General features: G+C 45.2%; 1 protein-coding gene across 2 annotated transcripts; it reads right to left on the bottom strand.

Annotated features, from left to right (window-relative positions):
* Positions 1–445: 445 nt before the first annotated feature.
* Positions 446–9,012, bottom strand: LOC141344072 (Krueppel-like factor 9). Of its 2 annotated transcripts, none has more exons than XM_073848806.1 (3): positions 8,949–9,012; positions 8,234–8,867; positions 446–2,281 (listed from the first exon to the last, which is right to left on the bottom strand). In XM_073848806.1, the coding sequence occupies exons 2-3, from the start codon at positions 8,736–8,738 to the stop codon at positions 1,995–1,997; spliced, it is 792 nt and encodes a 263-aa protein (XP_073704907.1). In that variant the 5' UTR covers positions 8,739–8,867; positions 8,949–9,012; the 3' UTR covers positions 446–1,994. The 2 variants fall into 2 exon arrangements, with proteins under 2 accessions (XP_073704907.1, XP_073704909.1); XM_073848808.1 differs by having other exon boundaries at positions 8,234–8,863.
* Positions 9,013–21,045: the final 12,033 nt, after the last annotated feature.

Genomic DNA, 21,045 nt, shown 5'->3' with positions numbered 1-21,045 from the left:
CCGTCAACAGATCCAGAGACGGCTCGCTACAGGAAAACAACTACTAAAAGACGACACAACAAAGAAAAAGACAAAAATCCCGGCCAGACATACAAGAATTGTGAGGAACACATCATTTCATGAGCTACAGAACTGACAGAGTCTTATATACTGTTCAGGTTTGGTTTGTTAATGTGGTTGAGAACTTATCAGTTGTCATCACGCTTCAGATTACTGCCAGCAGTTACCTAAAGCGCTCTGAATATTGCATGATTAGGAAATGGTACGGCGAACCATTAAAAACAGCTGTAGTTTTGAGACCAGACGAACTGCGAGCAGATCTGTCGTATCCGTTACACTCCAAATGTAAAGCAAAATACAAACGAAAGTGAAAAGTTCACTAAAGTTTACAAAAATCAAGTCCATTTTCCTCACACTGGTTTAAGCACTCAAACGAAGGTGCACATTTAGACGAATGTATTGATTTATTGTGACAGGTCTTTATCGCCTTCCACAGTGTTCGTTTTAGTTGAGCACTATGCAGTAGCATCTATACAGTGAAACCCATCACACTAGCAGACGACTAGCATCGTTGACAATACCAGTAAGAAAAAAGTGCAATATTGCATGTGTATTTCTTTAGTCGAGAAGAACGAGGCCTGACGGCATACCTGTAGAAAATATCCGACAGTAAACAATGGTGCAAAACAAGTCAAAGGATTTTAAGGCTTTCTGAGTTTCCTGATGTGTTTTTTTGTTCTCTGAGATAGTTGTAAGAGGTCCACAAGCGGGACAGTTTCGGAGAGAGAACGTTTCCCGACTCTCCTGTGTGAACACACACACACACACGAATGCAATGCGCAAACATTCGCACACAAGCAGCACTATTCTATTCAAGCGTGTACTGTCACACACAATATAAGGTGTATTACTTCTAGTAGTTCATATAATAACATCTTTACCATTGAAGCTGCAAGCATAGATATTTATCTACACGTATCCACATTACTATTAAACACATTGCTACATGTACCAACATGTCAACGTTACACGAACAAACAAAAGAGTTCCTCCAAGCGGAAAATAATAACATAGTAATAAATGCATGGTCTAATAATATTAATTAATTAAAAGAAATGACTGTTTCAGTTGCCATGCTGATACTACTAATTGAAAGAAAATTAAGATGACAATAACTTATTACGATTTTCAGTAGGGAAAGCTGTGGAAATGCGGCATTACAGGCAGTGTATCTACCCAGAAGAAACGCACTGGCCATTTCGGTTAAATCAATGTTTGGTTTTAGAGGGAGTCAAGAATCATATTCATCTTGACATCACAACTTAAAAGTTTAGCAAAGCCAACGAGGTTTAAGAATGCATAAGGTCACTGCACATGAGTAACACACAAATACTTAATTCTGGCTATTATGTCATACAGCATGTGTGCACATGCAAAACCAGAAAGGATTCGCCATTCTGGCTATACAAAAAGACAGATTTGTGAACATTTTGATGATAGAGCGACTGTAAAAAGACAAAGAACAGGTAAACTTTCCCTTAAACTGTGACGCATCCTTTTTAGGATTCTAAAACATGGCTGACAAGTGATACACCAAGACGACCCATGAAAATTATTGTGCTACCGCTGGTGGCCATTTCGTCTGCATGCATCCGAAAAAGTATTTTACACAATTTTCCGATGAATCTATTCCACCCAAAGCAAGCGATTTAAGAGCAATTTTGCGTTCGGCATCACTTGTCGGTCATGCGATCGTTTAATCACGCGACTCGGGAATGTGCTTGAGCGTTTGTGTCCCTCTCGCCCGTTTTGGTCGTCACTGTTTGGGCTAAGGGGTTTGGGAGGAAGACGTGGTGAAGTTCTTCATTTTTGGCCTGTGGATGTGAGGACTGAGCTTAAGAGGATCCCAGCATGCACGGTGATCGAGTCAAGCTGCAGCGTCCGAGAGAAGGTGGTCACAGTGCAGAAGACAGGGGTCCCCTTTGAGGGGGCGTCTACACGGCAGTGCTGGCGTACTCTGAGGAGGAGGTGGCGGCGGTGATGATGGACTGGGTCGGAGCGGATCCCTGAGCCAAACCTTTGCGGTTGATCATGGAGGGGTGGAAGTTGGGGTGCCGGCGAGCGTGCTTGATGAGGTGGTCACTGCGCATGAAACGCTTGTCGCAGAGCGGGCACAGGAAACGCTTCTCGCCGGTGTGGGTACGCAGGTGTCGGGCCAATTCGTCGGAACGGGCGAACTTCTTTTGGCAGTCGGGCCAGGTGCATGGAAAGGGCCTCTCACCTGGACAGAAAACAGGGATGATCCACAACTCTTATACTAATAGTGTATAAAATGCACAAGTGCACTATAAAGTTAGCAATGGCATGGCACCTGCACTATTTACCATTTTAGATATAAAGCATACAAATTGATGAACCTCAGACAGCAATTTTAAAAATATTCTAACATAAAAGTTCTTTAAAATTTGTGAATTGGGCCATTATGCTTTGGCACAGTACGTGCCAAACGAACTAAAACCGATAACACAATATGGCTTAATCTAGGGTTGTGCCGATAGACGATAGTATCGTGTATCGACGATAGTCAGAGATATCGCCTGTTGCTGATGCCTTTGACGATAATTATCATTATCCGTCAAAAAGGCACCTAACTTTAGCGATGCAGCGCGGAGAGTCGGTTCTAGGATGCTTCAGAAACTTGCCGCGGTATAAACACAAGCAAAATGGGTAAGAGATTTATTCATCATACAGTGTACATAGATTAAGTGACAGTCATTAGGATAACAGAGGTAGTAAAATGTGGTTTAGGCTGAAATAAATACAATATATCAGAATCCGTCTGTATATAGTAAACATAAACATTCACCTCAGTAACACCTATATGCGTTACCTAGAATTACGATGCGATAAAACGGCGCTAAACATATACACGTGAATTACACGCACATCGCTTCTCCACATTCTATATGAACTGAACTACAACATGAACTGATGACAAAGATCAGACATACAGCGGTAACATTATCGCAATATGACAGGTAAAGAAAGATACATTAATTTACATTCACACACGCACATTTACCGCTCCCTGAAGATAGCAGAGAATGAAAACGAAAGTAAACTCTGGCAGAACTACCGTCAGCGCTCTGTACACGCACAACTGTGTCACAAGTCACATGCACTACCCTTACAAAACGAATAAGGACTTTATTACATATTGACACATTTACATATTATTAAATAAATTAGCACAATAGTATCGTGTATCGACGATCTCACAGGCTGACGATAGGACGATATGAAAATTGAGCATATCGCCCAACACTACCTTAATCCCTTCATCAAGTCTGTTTTTGCTTCACTTTGTTCAAGCAATCACCTCTTAATCTGATGTTTTCCACGACTAACAACGTTTCTGTTTACAGTAAATAAAAATGCAAAAACTTGTTTATTGCATGTGCAGTGAATTTAGCACGCATTTAGGAATGCATTTTAACTTTAATTTCGAGGCAGATCATTACACCATTTTACTGTATGTTTTTTTTTGTAAGCCTGTTTACAATGAAGCTGGAGTTTTCTGTCAAAATAAAAGCACCAAATTGCAGTATGAATTACTGACAGCTACCGTTTTACATGGGTAACGTTAGCGCAGTCCAAATTCAAAATATCTCTTTCAAGTGTAGAAATTAAGAAAAGAAGTTATTGTAAGTTCCCTGCTGTTTTATATACCTATAAAACATTCATTTTTATTTATTTTAGTGTAATTGTTTTACAATGTATGGCTATTACTGTCATAAGAATAACAATAACTTTACATCTTTATTTTTATTATTACTATATTCTAATTAGTTTTTTTTTTTTTTTAAAACACTAGTGTGCATGTAATTTAGATGTATACCACAACTAAAAAGTGTGTTGGATGGCAAAATAGCCAACTTAAAACAACTTTTGTTTTTAGTCATTTTTTTTCCAGTTGACAAGAGGCCTATGAAGTGCTTACTGCTCCTTGAGCACTGGATATCTTTTGAAGTCCACTTTACTTGACAAAATGTGTAATTTTGAACACCTTTTAACATCATCACACTCAGGTGAAATGTATATACAGTCATGCATGTTAAAGGTGTATGAGGTATGACGACATTAAATACTTATGTAAATAAATAACAATTACCATATGTGACCCTGACCCACAAAACCAGTTATAAGGGTCAATTTTTTTTTAAATGGAATTTAAACAACATCTAAAAGCTAAATAAACAAGCAACTATTTTAAAATCTGGAATCTGAGGGTGTAAAAAAAATACTGAGGAAATCACCTTTAAAGTTGTCCAAATTAATAATTAACTAATCGGAAATTAAGTTTGGATATATTTACGGTAGGAAATTTACAAAATATCTCCATAGAACTTGACTTAAGATTGGATTAGTGGTAGAGGGTCACAAATATTCATTTAAAATTAATGTGTATATTACATTTAAAATGTACATACATGTACATTTATTACACATTTAATTCAAATAAATGGTCATATTTTAAAGCGCTAAACTGAGTGATAATGGTCTGCTGCCATGTTTAATATGACAACATGACAATGTTTTTGTCTTTTGTCCATAATCACAATAATTACAGCAAATGTTGCCTCTGATGCACTTCATATCCCACATGTGGGACTAATTGAACTTAATAATAATGCTGGTGCCTCAACTCAGCTTTATTTTATCCAAACTTTTTTTAGTGCTAAAGGGATGCGCAATGACTGGTGGGTAAAACTCCCTCTCCACTTTGACTTCTCTGTGCCATTGCCAAAGCACTTCGAACTGAACATCAGTATCTGACTGCATCCGGAGATACTACTACAAGTTACACCCCATAATAAAATAACCAAATAGGGAATGATCACCAAAGCCTCTGCCTCTGGATTCACTAACACTGTCGCATGTACTGCGGTCTTTCTACTATTTCTAGCTTCCAACTGCCACCTTGCTATAAGGCATACCTATCGTATTCCAAAAATTACAAAACTTATCTGTTTGTTTTCTAGTTACAAAATATATATTTTTAAAGTAATTTTATTTGAAGGTCCACTGAAGAGCTTTAAAGGGATAGTTCACCCAAAAATGAAAATTTGATATTTATCTGCTTTTCCCCTAGGGCATCCAAGATGTAGGTGACTTTGTTTCCTCAGCAGAACACAAACGAAGATTTTTAACGATGCAGTGTGTCAGGCAAATAATGGATGTGGATGGGCACCAGACCCTTAAAAGTAAACAAAAACATGCACAGACAAATCCAAATTACACCCTGCGGCTCGTGGCGATACATTAATGTCCTAAGACACGAAACGATCGGTTTTTGTGAGAAACTGAACAGTATTTATATAATTTTTTACCTTTGATACACAGCCACGTCCATCTGTCCTGAGCACGAGTTTAGCATCAGGCTCGTGACATGTGTAGCGCTCTGGTGTAGTATACGCAAACGCCGGAAGCGATCTGTCGCGTGTATACGACACTCATTGTTTACACAGAGCAAAGAGATTGTGGGTATAGCGGCTATTCAAAATGGTAATTACTTGTGCTTATCCTGATTGTTCAAACCGATTTAAAGCTAAAAGATTACGTTTGCTTTCGCAAACTCATCTGGGACTTTTCACTGATTTCCCCTTACGACGTTTGCGTATTCTACGCCAGAGCGCGTGCACACGTAACGAGCCGGATGCTGAGCTCGTGCTCATGACAGATGGACATGGCTGTGTATCAAAGGTAAAAAATGATATAAATACTGTTCAGTTTCTCACAAAAACCGATCGTTTCGTGTCTTAGGACATCAATGTATCGTCACGAGTCACAGGGTGTAATTTGGATTTGTCTGTGCATGTTTTTGTTTACTTTTAAAGTGCCCATCCACTGCTATTATATGGCTGGCAGACTGCACCGGTTTCCGTTAAAAATCTTCATTTGTGTTTTTCTGAGGAAACAAAGTCACCTACATCTTGGATGCCCTGGGGGTAAGCAGATAAACATCAAATTTTCATTTTTGGGTGAACTATCCCTTTAAAACAACCTGCGTTATTCTATAGGTTGATGTAGTTTTAACTAAAACAAGAAGATAGGGCGAGACATATCAAACAGCCCTGCCCCCTTTTTTTAATAGCCAATAGCGTTTTGTTTAAATTAGTTTGAGCTCTGTAAAGCCGTATTCGACATCGTGGTGTGTGTGTGTGTGTGTGTGTGTGTGTGTGTGTAGCTGTGGTCATCATTCGTGTGAGTCGTTGTAATTATTTTCTACACTTTCCTTGCAAGATACTTTTCTTTTCCCACGTGAGTCAGTACGCGTCAGTCGTGCTCTTTAACCAATCAGATGTGACCTCGCCATTTCAACCAATCATAACCCGCCAGGAGCGCAGCTTAAATCCTGTTTACATGAAATAAACCTGCTCCCGAGCAGGTTTAAGCTTACGGACCTGTTGCTATGACAGCAAGTCCGAGATGCGCATCGAAGAGCGAAACAATCCAAGATCAGGACAAATCCACAACAATCCATTCCAGCTAACTGAGTTAGCGACGTACGAAGAACGGACCCCTGGACCGGAGCAGATTGTGTGTGTGTGAAACCAGACTTCTTTCACCCCGATGGAAACAATATTTACACTGCGTCGTTCCCCATCCCTATAGTGCACTTCATGCCATTCACCGAACAGAAAAAAACAAATTTTGTGAACAAGTGACCAATTTCAGTTGCAGTTTCAGCATCTATTTGTAGTGTAGGGGGCGGGACACTTCAGATTCAAGAGAGCATTTAATTGGACATAAATTCTGATGAGAAGCTGAAGTGCAGGGTGATGTCATTTAAATTGTTGATCCATATTGGTGGAAGTTAGCAACTGCAAGTTTAGAATGCTTACATCCTGTATTGCTTTGGAGCACACTAGCTTATCTAGGCTAACATATTCATACTAAAAGCCAAACACTTTAATTTTGATTTCATGGGGACTTTAAGAGAAACTGTTTGGGGATAGTTTTTGTAGCTGTAATTTGTTGTGCTTCATTAATAGTCATTATTGTGTACTTAATAGGACTCCAAAGTCTAATTTTGTTTTACAAACACATGAAACATAAAATATACCTGAAAACACTTAAAGTCAACATTCATGCTTTTTCTTTGCAGTCACGCACATTTTGTATTAATATGCATAACGTGTAGATGTGGCTTGTATTTGGGGGACTCTCTTGAGATTGGAAACTCACATAAGATGGCAGAATACCCCGTAAAGTCAACTTCACAGGGCACTTATTACGGTTGAATGGAATGCACCTCTAGTGTTTCATTAGTGTACTAGCCTTTAATTTGTACCATACTAGATGATGTATTCTGGGAGTGTACGAACTACTGCACTAATGTTTATCAGTGTACTAGTATATCATTAGTATACCGTGGGCTACTAAAGATTTCTTAGGGTAGTGTACTAGTTTTGCTTGCCATTCAAGCTATCACCTTTTCTCCAAGTACCACTTCAATTCATGAACAAATACAGTTGGTAATAGACCATTTGTAAAGGCCCCATGAAGAGAGGCCAGGTGTGTGGCTTAAATAGCCCTTTTAGCTGTAGTCAAATAACAGAAAGTGCATTTAAATGGGAACCTGCGCGTAAACGGGCGCGCACACGAGCGTTCTGTGCCCGAGCGCCGTTCATATGCAAATATGAGATTCGTCACTACACTACTATACTCGGTCCTCCCTCACGCGCTCCTTCCTTTGTTCATAAACTTTCTTTGTTCGGAGGCCACAGTTGGAAGTTTTCCACTCTTTTGTTAAACTAACGAGTAGTGAATTACATTATTATCCACAAAATCACTTTTAATGTCTCTATCCAGGGTCGTTGGTTAGAGTTGACAGAAGGAGCCCCTGACAGTCAACAAACAAACGGCCGATAATTAAAAGTTACTCTAACCCAGAACTATAATAAAACACAGGCGGTGGTTAAAACTCTCCATAATCTGGTTATCTAACAGTGAAATTTGAAACCTATACACGCAACGTGAGCAGTTTGTAAAACTATAACGTTAATTTCATACTGTGCGTATTTATAAATGCGTAAGGTTAAATATAGAGCTATACTCGCATAGATAGAGTACTTTTAACAGTAAAATTCTGTTTGTATACATTCGAATGAATACAAAATGATAAATGCAGCATTATAGCCACCATCCCCTCCCATGTGCTCCAGCTTACCTGTGTGGGTCCTGATATGCGCTTTCAGGTGGGATGATTTTCCGTACACCCTGTCACACCCGTCGAAAGTACAGGGGTGACGCTTGGTGGGGGAGCGGGGTGCGCCCCCTCCTCCCCAAATCTGCTGAGGGGTGTTATTGTACTGTCCCGGGACAGGGGTTGCAGAGGGGGTCATGGTTGGTGTTGGGGTGGTGGAGTCAGACAACGTGGTGTAGCCGCTCTCTCCGCATGACGAGTTGCTGCTTTCGGAGTAGGCCGACATAGGACGAAACTTGCCATGCAGGTCGGTGAGGATCTCCGCCACCGTCATCATGTTGGCCCCCTCTAACCGGAGCGTCTCCCGTACCTCCCTGTCCTCGCTCGACCCGTCTGGCTCCCCGGCAGGAAGGCCCCGAGGAGGGGCCTGAGCTGCACCAGACACCGGGGTGGGTCGATGGAGGACGGGACCGCTGGATATCGACACCAGACACTCGGCAGCCAGATAATCCGAATAGGCGAACGACATTTTATCGCGACTGCGTTGAACGACAAAGCAAAACTTATGATGGAAAGCCTCGTTTCCTGAGCCCGTTCGGTTCTTCTCCAAAGACTTTCAACTCGTTTTTTCTCATCAGCAGCGGCCTCTGCTATCTATCTACAGTAAACACAAACAAAACAAGTGAAATAAACGATAAAAAATATCCGAAAAGAAGTTTAAAACAAAACAATACGCTACCGGCGTGTCTGCGTTTCAAGCCCCAACGTGGTGTCCTACATTGCCCCTCGTTTCATTGTGTCTGCTGCTAGAACCGGCAAAGCCCACGCCACGCCCCCGGTAGCGAGTTTAGTGATCCTACTACGAGGAAGGATTGGCTCATGAATATTTATTACGTAACGCGCCGTTCTCTGAGTACTCTCCACGGATTGGCTGAAAGTCAGATCTGGGTGAGTAGGCGGTGTTCAGAACGCGAATAAACGAATCACGGCGAGCTCATGAATATTAATTATAATGCGTGACAGGACGCTCCAGGAAGGTTACCAAGCAACTTCACGACCTTAATCGACACACATACACGAACTTTGCCGTAGTACGATCTGTAATTTCGCCAAAGACCAACACGCACTAAGTGACGTGGTGACTGACGCGCAATACGGGCGTGGACCATAGACCATATAATAGTAAGCCAAAATAATTGAATAATGACCTTTCTGGAGTTTAAGATAGGACTGGGATAATAACACATCTAACGTCACTCAAATTAATTCTTATCAGTTGGTGACATACTATGAATGAAGAAGTGGAAGACTGCGTACACTTCATTTTGATATTTGATAAGTCCATAGGAACTTAATCTACAAGGCAAGCCAGCCCTCGTGGACAAGCAGTGCTTAGTTCATGGAATTCAATGTTTGGTCTGTTTCTTGTTTTTTTAGGCTATTTCTTTTCAGTTTACGCCAAAGATAGGGGCTGGTCACGACACGCCCCATTTACACCCATTCATCTCTCAAGAAGATGTCTGAAGATCTCTGAAGTGGCATTCTAATCCTAAAACATAAATCCTCCACTTTCCTGCAGTTTCCAAACAACATCCACTATGCATAAACCGGCGCATAATGAATTTAGATTAGACTAAGGCCATCAATACAGGCCTTTTAATCGCTTACCCAAAGACCAGATGGAGTCTGGCGTCAAGAGTATTTTACACAGAACAACTAGCCATGCAAAACACAGCAGGATCACGCGATTTACAGTCACTACATATAAAGTAGGGCAACCTAAAAGCTCCAACAGATGCTGTGAATCATGCATGATGACCTCCTCCCTTTTTTTGTCCAACATATTACTTAAAGGTGCAGTGGAAAAATAGGAAGTGCTGTGGAGGAATGAAAGGAATGATGGAATATGGTATTAGTAGGTCAGTGAATATAATGGCTGCATAGTTGCTTTATGTGTGTTTGTCTGTGTAATTCATGGTGCACAACACACATACAGACACACGTTGGGTTCACAATATTAGACACAATTACAATACAATATTCTTTTGAGAAAAGTTACAATATTTATGCAACTTTGTTTCTTATGTTGACGTTTGTTTTAGGAAGTAAAACTAAGGTCTGCAAATAAAATAAAAAAGTTACTGATTAAGAAAATTTTGCACTTGCACTCAAGACGTTTTTGTTTTACTCCCAGGCACCCTTAACTGACCCTTAACTGCACAGCTAGCCCAGCAGATGGTGCCAGTAAAATGTACTTGAGAGTGTGGACAAACCTTTCTTTTCCTTAAAGGTTCTCAGTTAACTTGTGTCTAATGTATAGACTATTTAAAATATCTTACTATTACTCATACTAAAGGATTTAACCCTGTAAAACCTGACATATGAGATATTAGTAAAATAAACCAATAAAAGTTTGCAAGTTTTTGTTTTTTTTGAGTATTATACTCTTAATGGCTCATGTAGTATGACATACGATATTATGGAACAAATACCTGAGATGCAGTAAAGAACAGTAATAAAGACTAAAGGTATTCAGTTGTCACTCTATTTTTACCAATAAAGCAGGGCCATTCCGTGTCAAATCAACCAAATTTCAAAAACTTCTCTAGCTTAAATTTGAGATTTTTCTAATATTCATTCTGAGGTAAGATAGACGTGTATAGTGATGAAAGCCAAAATATTAAATACCATAGATGAATATTTTATATTTAGTAATCCACTATTTTGTAGAGGGAGGTCAAAATGGCAATTTTAGATTCAGAGTCAAGTTGTCACGGTTTATGAGATCACTTTCTCCTCTTTTGCTGTGTGTGTGTGTGTGTGTGTGTGTGTGTGTGTGTGTGTGTGTGTGTGTGTGTGTGTGTGTGTGTGTGTCGCGCAGGTGTCTGTGTGTGTGTGTGGGTGTGGCTGTTTGTCTCGAGCTGATCGGATTCAGCTGCGGCTCATTACCACCTCTATTTAAGATCAGCTCTGTCCTGTCCCCATTGTCAGATCGTTTGGTGTTGTTTCCAGTTCGGATCGTTCCTGTTTCCCTCCTGGTCTCCCTTTGCTGGATTTCGCTCGTCTGGGCTTTGACGCTTCTGCTCCGGATCTCCGCCTGGGTTGTCCACTGATCCTGCGTCACCAGTCTTCAGTACCTGCACTCTCCAGCCATCTGACCTATCTCTCTTCACTCTGTTCCTTAATAAACTGTTTTACTTGCATCACGCTTGTGAATCCTGTCTCTCTGTTCTCACAGACCTGACAGAACGATCTGACCAATTATGGATTCAGCTGATGCACCCACGCTGGGAAATTTCCTGTCGGCCACCAATGCTTGGATGGATTTTCAAGAGGAACAGATGCTGACTACAGGACGTGCCATTCAGGCTCTGGTGACGCAGGTATCCGAGCTCACCACCCAGATTCAACAACTGACATTGCCCACTGCGCCCACCCCACCACCGCCTCCCCCGCCCGCTCCGGAGGCTCGCAGTACCAACAACGAGCCCCGCCTACCCACGCCAGAAGTCTACACGGGTGAGCCTAATCTTTGTAGAGCGTTCTTAACTAAGTGCTCTATGTATTTTTCACTGTAGCCCATCATTTTCGCTTCAGAGCAGTCGAAAGTGGCCTTGGTGTTAACACTACTCTCTGGTCGGGCCGCTCAGCGGGGGACGGCAGTGTGGGAGAATCGACATCCCTGCTGTGCCTCGTTCCAAACGCTGTCAGAAGAAATGAGACGGGTTTTCGACCGCGCCGTCATGGGACGCGAGGTGGCCAGTGTGTTGGCGGATTTACGACAGGGGGATCGCTCCGTATCTGACTACTCCATTGAATTCCGCACACTGGCCGCTGAGTGCAAGTGGAACGAGGCGGCGCAGTGGGACATGTTTTTGCATGGGTTGGCTGACCGTGTTCAAAGAGAGATCTTCACCCTCGAGCTTCCTGTGGACTTAGATGGACTCATTTCCCTGGCCCTTCGGGTGGACTCCCGCCTCCAGCGCTGCGATCAGCTGAAGCGTCTCTCTTCACCGCCGGAGCTTCCTGTTCATTCCATCAACGCGACGGGCAACACGGTCAGCCCCGCGTTCGATCAAGAACCCATGCAGGTCGGTAGAGCTCGGCTCTCCCGGGAGGAGAGGGATCGTAGAAGATCAAAGGGGCTCTGCATGTACTGTGGTTCGGCGGGACACTTCCTAGCTAACTGTCCGTTAAAAGACAAAGCCCGACAGTAGAACGTGGGTTACTGTCGGGTGGTCTTTCTCATAGCAACCCATCGTCCATGACTCTCCTCCCGGTGAGACTTCAGTGGGCAACCCACTTCAAGAACTGCTAGGCCTTACTGGATTCCGGAGCAGAAGGTAATTTTATGGACTGTGATTTTGCCCTTCTGCTTCAGGTTCCCATCATTCCACTCCAGTCCAAGATATCTGTCAACGCCTTAGATGGACAATCACTTCCATGCATCACCCACACCACGGTGCCCATCACTATGGTTACTTCCGGTAACCACAGGGAGGAGATCGCCTTTCTCCTCACCACCTCTCCTTTGATTCCGGTCGTGCTGGGGCACCCGTGGTTGGCTCACCACAACCCCAAAGTGGACTGGGGCCAGAATTCCGTCTCTTCGTGGGGGAGACCTGTTTTTTCCAATTGTCTTATGTCTGCCTGTCCATCTGTGTCTTGTTCTTTGTTGCAGGAGGAGTCAGTGGACCTGTCAAACGTGCCCCAGGAGTACCTCAACCTGAAGGAAGTGTTCAGTAAGTCCAGAGCCGCTTCTCTCCCTCCGCATCGTCCCTATGACTGTGCTATAGAGTTACTGCCAGGTACGTCTCCGCCCAAGGGCAAGTTATACTCACTTTCTGCTCCTGAGAGGGAGGCCATGGAGAAATATATTTCTGATTCTCTGGCAGCCGGGCTCATTCGTCCTTCCTCTTCACCCGCGGGGGCAGGGTTCTTTTTTGTCAAAAAGAAGGATGGCTCCCTGCGACCTTGTATTGACTACCGAGGGCTGAATAACATCACGGTAAAGAATACTTATCCTTTGCCTTTGATGTCTTCAGCCTTCGAGAGGTTACAGGGAGCCTCTATTTTTACTAAATTGGATTTGCGCAATGCCTATCATTTGGTCCGCATTAGGAAGGGGGATGAGTGGAAGACCGCTTTTAACACCCCCAGGGGGCACTTTGAATATCTGGTCATGCCCTTCGGCTTGTCCAACTCGCCCGCGGTCTTTCAGGCCCTCGTTAATGACGTGCTGAGAGATATGGTCGATCAGTTCATTTATGTCTACCTGGACGACATATTGATTTTTTCTTCTTCTCTCCAGGAACACGTTCAGCACGTCAGGCGAGTGCTCCAGAGGCTGCTAGAGAATGGGCTTTTTGTCAAGGCGGAGAAATGCGTTTTTCACGCACAGTCTGTTCCATTCCTAGGGTACATCGTTTCGTCCGAGGGAATACGCATGGACCCCGACAAGGTTAAGGCTGTGGTGAATTGGTCAACCCCTGATTCCCGCAAGGCCCTGTAGAGGTTTCTGGGGTTCGCCATTTTCTACCGACGTTTCATTCGTAATTTCAGCCAACTAGCCGTGCCTCTGACTGCCTTAACCTCCTCCAGAACGGCGTTCAGGTGGTCGGATGCGGCTGACGCTGCATTCTCCAACCTCAAGAGCCGCTTCGTTTCGGCCCCCATTCTTGTTGCCCCTGATCCCACACGCCAGTTTGTGGTGGAGGTTGACGCGTCAGAGGTGGGGGTAGGTGCGGTTCTATCCCAGCGTTCTTCCTCGGACGACAAGATGCACCCTTGCGCGTTTTTTTCACATCGTATGTCCACTGCCGAGCAAAACTACGATATTGGTAACAGAGAGCTGTTGGCGGTCAAGTTAGCGTTGGAGGAGTGGCATCACTGGTTAGAGGGTTCGGGGGTACCCTTTATCGTCTGGACCGACCATAAGAACCTCGAGTACATCAGGTCCGCCAAACGTCTCAACTCCAGGCAGGCTCGGTGGGCTCTTTTTTTTTTTGGTCGTTTCGATTTTTCCATCTCCTATCGCCCAGGGTCTAAGAACATCAAGCCCGACGCGTTATCTCGTGTTTTCGATCGTTCAGAACGCCCTTCCACTCCCGAGCGTATTGTTTCGGAGAGACTTGTTATTTCTACTCTCACTTGGGAGGTGGAAGCTAAGGTCCGCGCAGCCTTAGAAGGGGTAACGCCCCCGCCCGGGGGACCACCGAGTCGGTTGTTTGTGCCGGAGAGATTACGGTCAGACGTTATCCGGTGGGCCCATTGTTCCAACGTGGCTTGCCATCCAGGAATCAATCGTACCAAGTTTCTAGTTAGACAGAGGTTTTGGTGGCCATCTATAGCCCGCGATACCCGAGATTTTGTTTTGGCTTGTTCAGTCTGCGCGTGTGCTAAGACTTCCAATCGTCCCCCAGAAGGGTTACTTCAGCCGCTGTCGGTCCCTTCGAGACCCTGGTCCCATATCGCACTCTATTTCGTTTCCGGTCTCCCACCCTCCCAGGGCAACACGGTTGTTTTGACCGTAGTGGACCGGTTCTCGAAGGCGGTCCACTTCATTCCTTTACCCAAATTACCTTCTGCCAAGGAGACAGCGGCTACTGTCGTGAATCACGTCTTTCGCATTCATGGCCTCCCGATTGACGTGGTTTCCGACAGGGGTCCCCAGTTTACCTCCAGATTCTGGAGAGAGTTCTGTCATCTCTTGGGGGCGAGTGTTAGTCTGTCATCTGGGTTCCATCCTCAGAGCAACGGGCAGACTGAGAGGTCAAATCAGGATCTTGAGAGGGTCTTACGGTGTTTGGTCTCTCAGAACCCGTCTTCCTGGAGCCAACAGCTCTCATGGGTTGAGTACGCACATAACTCGTTACCAGTTTCGTCCACGGGCCTTTCACCCTTCGAGTGTAGTATAGGTTACCAGCCACCTATTTTTCCCAGTCTGAATTCCGAAGTCGCGGTTCCCTCTGCCCACGCCTTCGTCCAGAGGTGTCAGCGCACCTGGAGAAGAGCCTGTGAGACTCTTCTCCAGGTGAGAGCTCGCACCAAGGTTCAGGCCGATCGCCACCGGTCTAAGCCTCCCGTATACGTCGTTGGTCAAAAAGTGTGGCTTTCTTCTAGTAACATTCCGCTCTGCTCCGTTTCTAACAAATTAGCACCCAAATTCATAGGCCCATTCACTGTCACCAAGATTCTTAGCCCGGTGGCAGTCCGCCTCAAACTTCCTCCGGCGTACAGGAGAATTCATCCCGTCTTTCACGTTTCCAAAATTAAACCCGTTTTTCATTCACCCATTAACCCGCCTACCCCTGTTCCCCCACCGCCGCGTCTCGTAGACGGGGAACTTACTTATTCGGTTCGTCGCATTCTGGACTCGAGACGGAGGGGACGAGGAATTCAGTACTTGGTGGACTGGGAAGGTTACGGTCCGGAGGAGAGAAGTTGGGTTCCGGCTAGGGACATCCTGGATCACTCCCTTATTGATGATTACAATCTACGGGTAGGTTCCTCTGAGAGCACCAGGAGGCGCTCCTAGGTGGAGGGGTACTATCACGTCTATCTTTCTTCAAAATAAATATGAACAAAATCAAAAATTTGAGCCAGGGACCTCTGGTTGAGCTGACACGGATTGACCCAATATGTCTTAATAAGATGATATTTAGATGCTTAGTTTTATGATTTCTTTTTTTAATTGTAAGTTTTAAAGAGAGATACGTTCTTTAAAAACCTGATGTATCATACACTACTAGCCAAAAGTTTTTAAACAGTAAGATTTTTAATGCTTTTTAAATAAGTCTCTTCTGCTCACCAAGCCTGCATTTATTTGATACAAAGTACAGTAAAGTTTTGAAATATTTTTACTGTTTAAACTGTTTTCGATTTGAATATATTTTAAAATGTAATTTATTCCTCTGATTTCAAAGATGATTTTTTAAGAGCATTACTACAGTCACATGATCCTTCAGAAATCATTTTTAATAAATACATTTTAATACATTTTAAATCTGCTCAAAAAACGTCTAGGTTACGTATGTAACCCCTGTTCCCTGAGGACAGGGAACGAGACGCTGCGTCCTGGTGGACACTTTGGGAACTGCCTTCAGTGTGACCGGTTCTGAAACGAGGTATAGAATAACGACAGTGAACTTGACACTGGCCGGCGCCAGCCCGTGACGTCATCAGCAGGTGCCTGCTTAGTATAAAAGCAGGTGCCTGAGAGCACAACACCATCTTTTTGTCGGACGGAGGTCTGAGCAGGGCCCGAGGCATGGCAACGAGACGCAGCGTCTCGTTCCCTGTCCTCAGGGAACAGGGGTTACATACGTAACCTAGACGTTCCCTTCCGGAGGGAACTCTACGCTGCGTCCTGGTGGACACTTTGGGAACGTTTATACCAACACCGCCATGCCGAGGGATAGGTGATCAAACTGACTGAATGAGGAGTCAGGAAGGAAAATCACCCCTGCTTCAGCGAGAGTCGCTGGGGCCCAGTGACCTGCCACGCTAGCTCGGCTATGGAGATTTCTGAGGAGTGGAGGCTTCGCCGAAAGGAAGCCTGGCAACACTCTGTGCCTTCCAGAGTGCAACTCTAAGAATGGAGGTGCCGCGGCACCTCTACACTCAAAACCTGGGGGTAGTCAGTGAGGCTGAGTAGCCTGTGCAGCAGAACAACCTACAGGGAGTTAAGAGGAGTGACTGCTTCAAAGGAAGCCAGAAAAGCACTCTGTGTCTTGCAAAGAAAAACTCTAAAAGTGGGGGTCTCGTGACCCACTTCACTTCAACACTGAGGGTAGTCAGCGAGGCTGAATAGCCTGTGCAGCAGAACTACCTGAGTGGAGTTTCTGCAAAGTGGCGGCTTTGGTAAAAAGAAGAAGCCTGGTACCACTCTGCACCCAGCAGAGGACAACTCTAAGGATGGAGGTCCGTGACCTATCTACACCCAATACTAGAGGTGGTCCGTGAGGCTGAATAGCCTGTGCAGTCGGACCGCCTATTTCTAGTGAGTCTCTGGAGGCAACGAAGGACTCAGGCTGGCAATGTTCTGCGAGCAGCAGAAGGACTCTAAGAGTGGAGGTCCCAAGACCTGCTACACTTCAACACTGCAGGTGTCCATCGAGGCTGAATAGCCCATGCGACAGTACTACCTGAATGGAGTCTGGAGAGTGGAGGCTTTCAAGGAGGGAGCCTAACACACCTCCGTGCTTAGCAAAGAAGAACTCTGAGAGCGGAGGTCTTATGACCTATCTACGCTCTAAACCTGAAGGTCATCCGCGAGGCTGACTAGCCTGTGCGACAGAATTACCTTCGTTTGGAGCTCTTCTGGAGAGTGGAGGCCAGAAAGGCATCGACACTCAATCCTGCTAGCAGTGCTATCTGGATTGGAGTTGGAAAAACTAAAAGGTTTTTGAAAAAACCAACTCAGAAGATGGACACGGAGGAATGCCCTGCGTGGTCCATACCGTATCGGATTTCAGAAAGGAACCTGCCTTTACGGGAGGAACCTTACCATAAGTATGGATTTTAGTGAAGTGCCTAAGTAGTGCACTTACCACTTACGTGGATTTTAGCGAGTGCTCAAAGACTTGCGTGAGCAAACACCACAAAATGTGGTTTTGAATGGGTGCCCTGAGCATAGCGAGGATCACCAGATTTGCAGTCTCTAGGCGATAGCAGAGCCTGAAAGCGGAGCTTCTGGAGAGGGGAGGCTTCAGCAGAAAGACTCTCTAAAACGAGAGGAGGCCTACGACGCTCTCCCTAGGGAAACTCTTCAGAGTGGAGGCCTCAGGAAACGCTCTAGGCGAGGGGAGGCCTGACTACACTCGACGCTCAAGAAAAGGCAGATACTCACAGTCAGCGCCAATAATGAAAAATTCTCATTTATCATCTAGCTCTGTGTAGTGGAGGCTCCGAGACTACATCTCCAGGGAGAGAAGCCTACAACACTAGTTTTTGGTGAGTGGAAGACTGCACTTCCCCCAAAAAATAGTCAGCGAGGCACTCATGGGCCTGCTAGCTGCTATAACTGTGAGAGTGAAGGTCTCAGTACTGTTGGCTGTGACAGAGGGGAGACCTATTACACTGTGCTTATCAAAGGAGTTGAAAAAACTTAAGGGTTTTGGAACCAACTCAAAGAATGGGCACGGAGGTTTATCCTGCATGGTCCAACCCGTGAGGGATTTGAAGAAGGACCCTGCCTTTACGGGAGGGATCCTCACCATAAATATGGATTTTAGTAAAGTGCCTATTTTTGTAGTGCACTTACCACTCGTGTGGATTTTAGGGAATGCTCAAAACCATTGTGTGAGCAGACACCACTAACGTGGTTTTGAGAAGGTGCTCTAAGCGTTTCGCGAGGAAAACACCTGTATTATTCCCGGGCGATAGCAAAACCCGGAAGCGGAGCTTTCAGTGAGGGAGGCTTTAATGGTTACAAGCTCTCTCGAGCGTAACAAGCCTGACGACGTTCAACTGAGGAAGCTCTATCGAGTGGAGGCCTTGGTATACACACCCTCTCAGGGAAGGGAGGCCTTACTACACTCCACGCTTATAGTGACAGGTCCACGAAAAAGGGTTCACAAGCTGCCTTTAACCTTGTGTTTTTCGGCCTGTATTTCTGGAAAGTGGAGGCTTAACAGAAATACCTCACATAGAGGGAGCCTAGCAACACTCAATCCAGTAAAAAAGCTCTCATGAATGGAGGTCTAAGAATGACCTGGCTACATTCAGCGCTAAGAAGTATTTATATATCCCTATATAGAGGATATCACAGAGAGGAGGCCTTCTAGGCCTGCTACACTCAGTTCTGGCAGATTGGGTTTCAGTCACAATACCAGAGAATAATTTTAGCGAGGCCCAGAAAGGGCCTATCAGCTAAATATATAGGATTTTTACTTCAAAGCGGGGCTTTTTTTTTTTTTTTTACATATTTGTATGTATATGTATGTTAGATCATTTCTGTACCAAGCTTACTCTTAGCGGAGGTTTTTTTTTTTTTTTTAAAAACCTGACAACGCTTAACCCATGAGGGATTTTCCACGAGTGGAGGTCTCTGCACACTGTTTTTCTTTTAAACGAGGGGAGACCTGGCTACACTCGGCACTTGGTGGCAGTAGAGCTCAAGAAGAGCTCAAGCACTGCAATAAAAATCACCCAAGCAAAGCTGGCAGAAAAAAGGAAACATACACATACATAGTTGAACATTTTTATTTATAAAAAGTGTCTTTATAGTTCACCTGCTGGGCCATCAGATTGAAGTATCATCATTGGCCCAGCCCCAGAGTCTTGTGAGGGGGAAAGAAAGGGCAGGTGGCCGAACGAAAGTGAGGGGCACCGGAGAGGAGACTCTAGCGTTTCTCTTTATCCTCGATGTCCGCCAGGTTCACCCACAGATGTCTCTCTGTGGCCACCATAGCCGACATGGACCTGCCCACAGCGGTCGCTGTCTGCTTGGTGGCCCTCAGAGAGAGATCTGTGGTGTGGCGCAGCTCGGCCACCTCCTCCGGGGAAAGCCCCAGACCAATGCCCTGCTATTCAGCCGCGATGTTTCTCTAAGCGGCTTGGAAGGCAGGGTCGGAGCCTTGAGGGTCGATGTCCCTCCCCCCGAGAGATAGTTCGCGAACGTCTGCTCGATGGGGGGCATCGACGCATATCCGTGCTCCAGCACTCCCTCGACATCAGCATAATTCACATGCTGATGTCGGTAAATGCGGGCCGAATATGGCCTGTCCCATGCCTTCTCGATCTCTTTATGGAGATCGGGAAGGAATGGGAGGCTCGCGGGAGCTGGCTTGTCATAGCCGGGAAGAAACCGCTCGTCCAGCCTGCCCAGAGCGGCCTCTTCCCCAGCGGGCTTCCACTGTAGATCTAAACGGGTAGCCGCGCGGTCCATGACAGACACTAGCTCCTCATATGCGGGGCAAGGGGGCTGTATGGACTCAGAGATATCATCTTGTTCCATCTCAGCCTCCTGCTCGCCCTGGCTCAAAGCCAGCAGAGCACTCGCTGCAGGATCGGAAGATGTGAGAGACAACACATCTTCCGCTAGCAGCGCCTCCTCATCTCCGGCTGACGGGCGCGAGAGAGTTACTCCTCTCTCAAACTCGTCAGCCAGCTCCACCTGAGAACCCCAGGACCTCAGCCGCCGAGCAGCCTCAGCTGCCGCGGGGCCGGAGCCGCGTGGGGTAGATGGATGGCCCGATTCCCTCGAAAAAAGGGCCAGACGAGAGCGAAGTTTCTTCATAGAGAAACCCTCGCAATGGACGCACTCCGTTCCCTCAAGAACGGAGCGCGCGTGCTCAACACCCAAACACATTACACAGAGGTCGTGCGCGTCATCAGGTGTCAGACTTCTCTGACACGGATCCGCGCACTTCCTAAATAGATTACTCCTAGGCATCGCTATACTCACTCGCTAGAACGAAGGACTCTGAAGACAAAAAGATGGTGTTGTGCTCTCAGGCACCTGCTTTTATACTAAGCAGGCACCTGCTGATGACGTCACGGGCTGGCGCCGGCCAGTGTCAAGTTCACTGTCGTTATTCTATACCTCGTTTCAGAACCGGTCACGCTGAAGGCAGTTCCCAAAGTGTCCACCAGGACGCAGCGTAGAGTTCCCTCCGGAAGGGAACACTTATTATTATGTTGAAAACTAAGTAGAATTGTTTCAGGTTTCTTTGGTGAATAGAACATTTAGATGAACAGCATTTATCTGAAATAGAAATCTTATGTAACATTCTAAATGTGTTTAGTATCACTTTTAATCAATTGAAAGCATCCATGCCAAATAAAAGTATAAAAAATCCTTCTATTCTTTAAAGAATCCTGAAAAACAGTGT

This window comes from Garra rufa, chromosome 10 (genome assembly GCF_049309525.1).
Source record: "Garra rufa chromosome 10, GarRuf1.0, whole genome shotgun sequence".
Lineage (NCBI taxonomy): Eukaryota > Metazoa > Chordata > Actinopteri > Cypriniformes > Cyprinidae > Garra > Garra rufa.
The sequence above is the reverse complement of the archived record's forward strand: the minus strand, read 5'-3'. Positions and strand labels throughout refer to the sequence as shown.

What these genes read in the sequence shown, in the direction of transcription:
- LOC141344072 (XM_073848806.1), bottom strand. Translation starts at nt 8,738, where the DNA reads ATGTCGTTCGCCTATTCGGATTATCTGGCTGCCGAGTGTCTGGTGTCG. An exon ending in GCATATCAGGACCCACACAG is followed by an intron (nt 2,282 to 8,233) that starts GTAAGCTGGAGC and finishes TTTTCTGTCCAG; the next exon opens with GTGAGAGGCCCTTTCCATGC.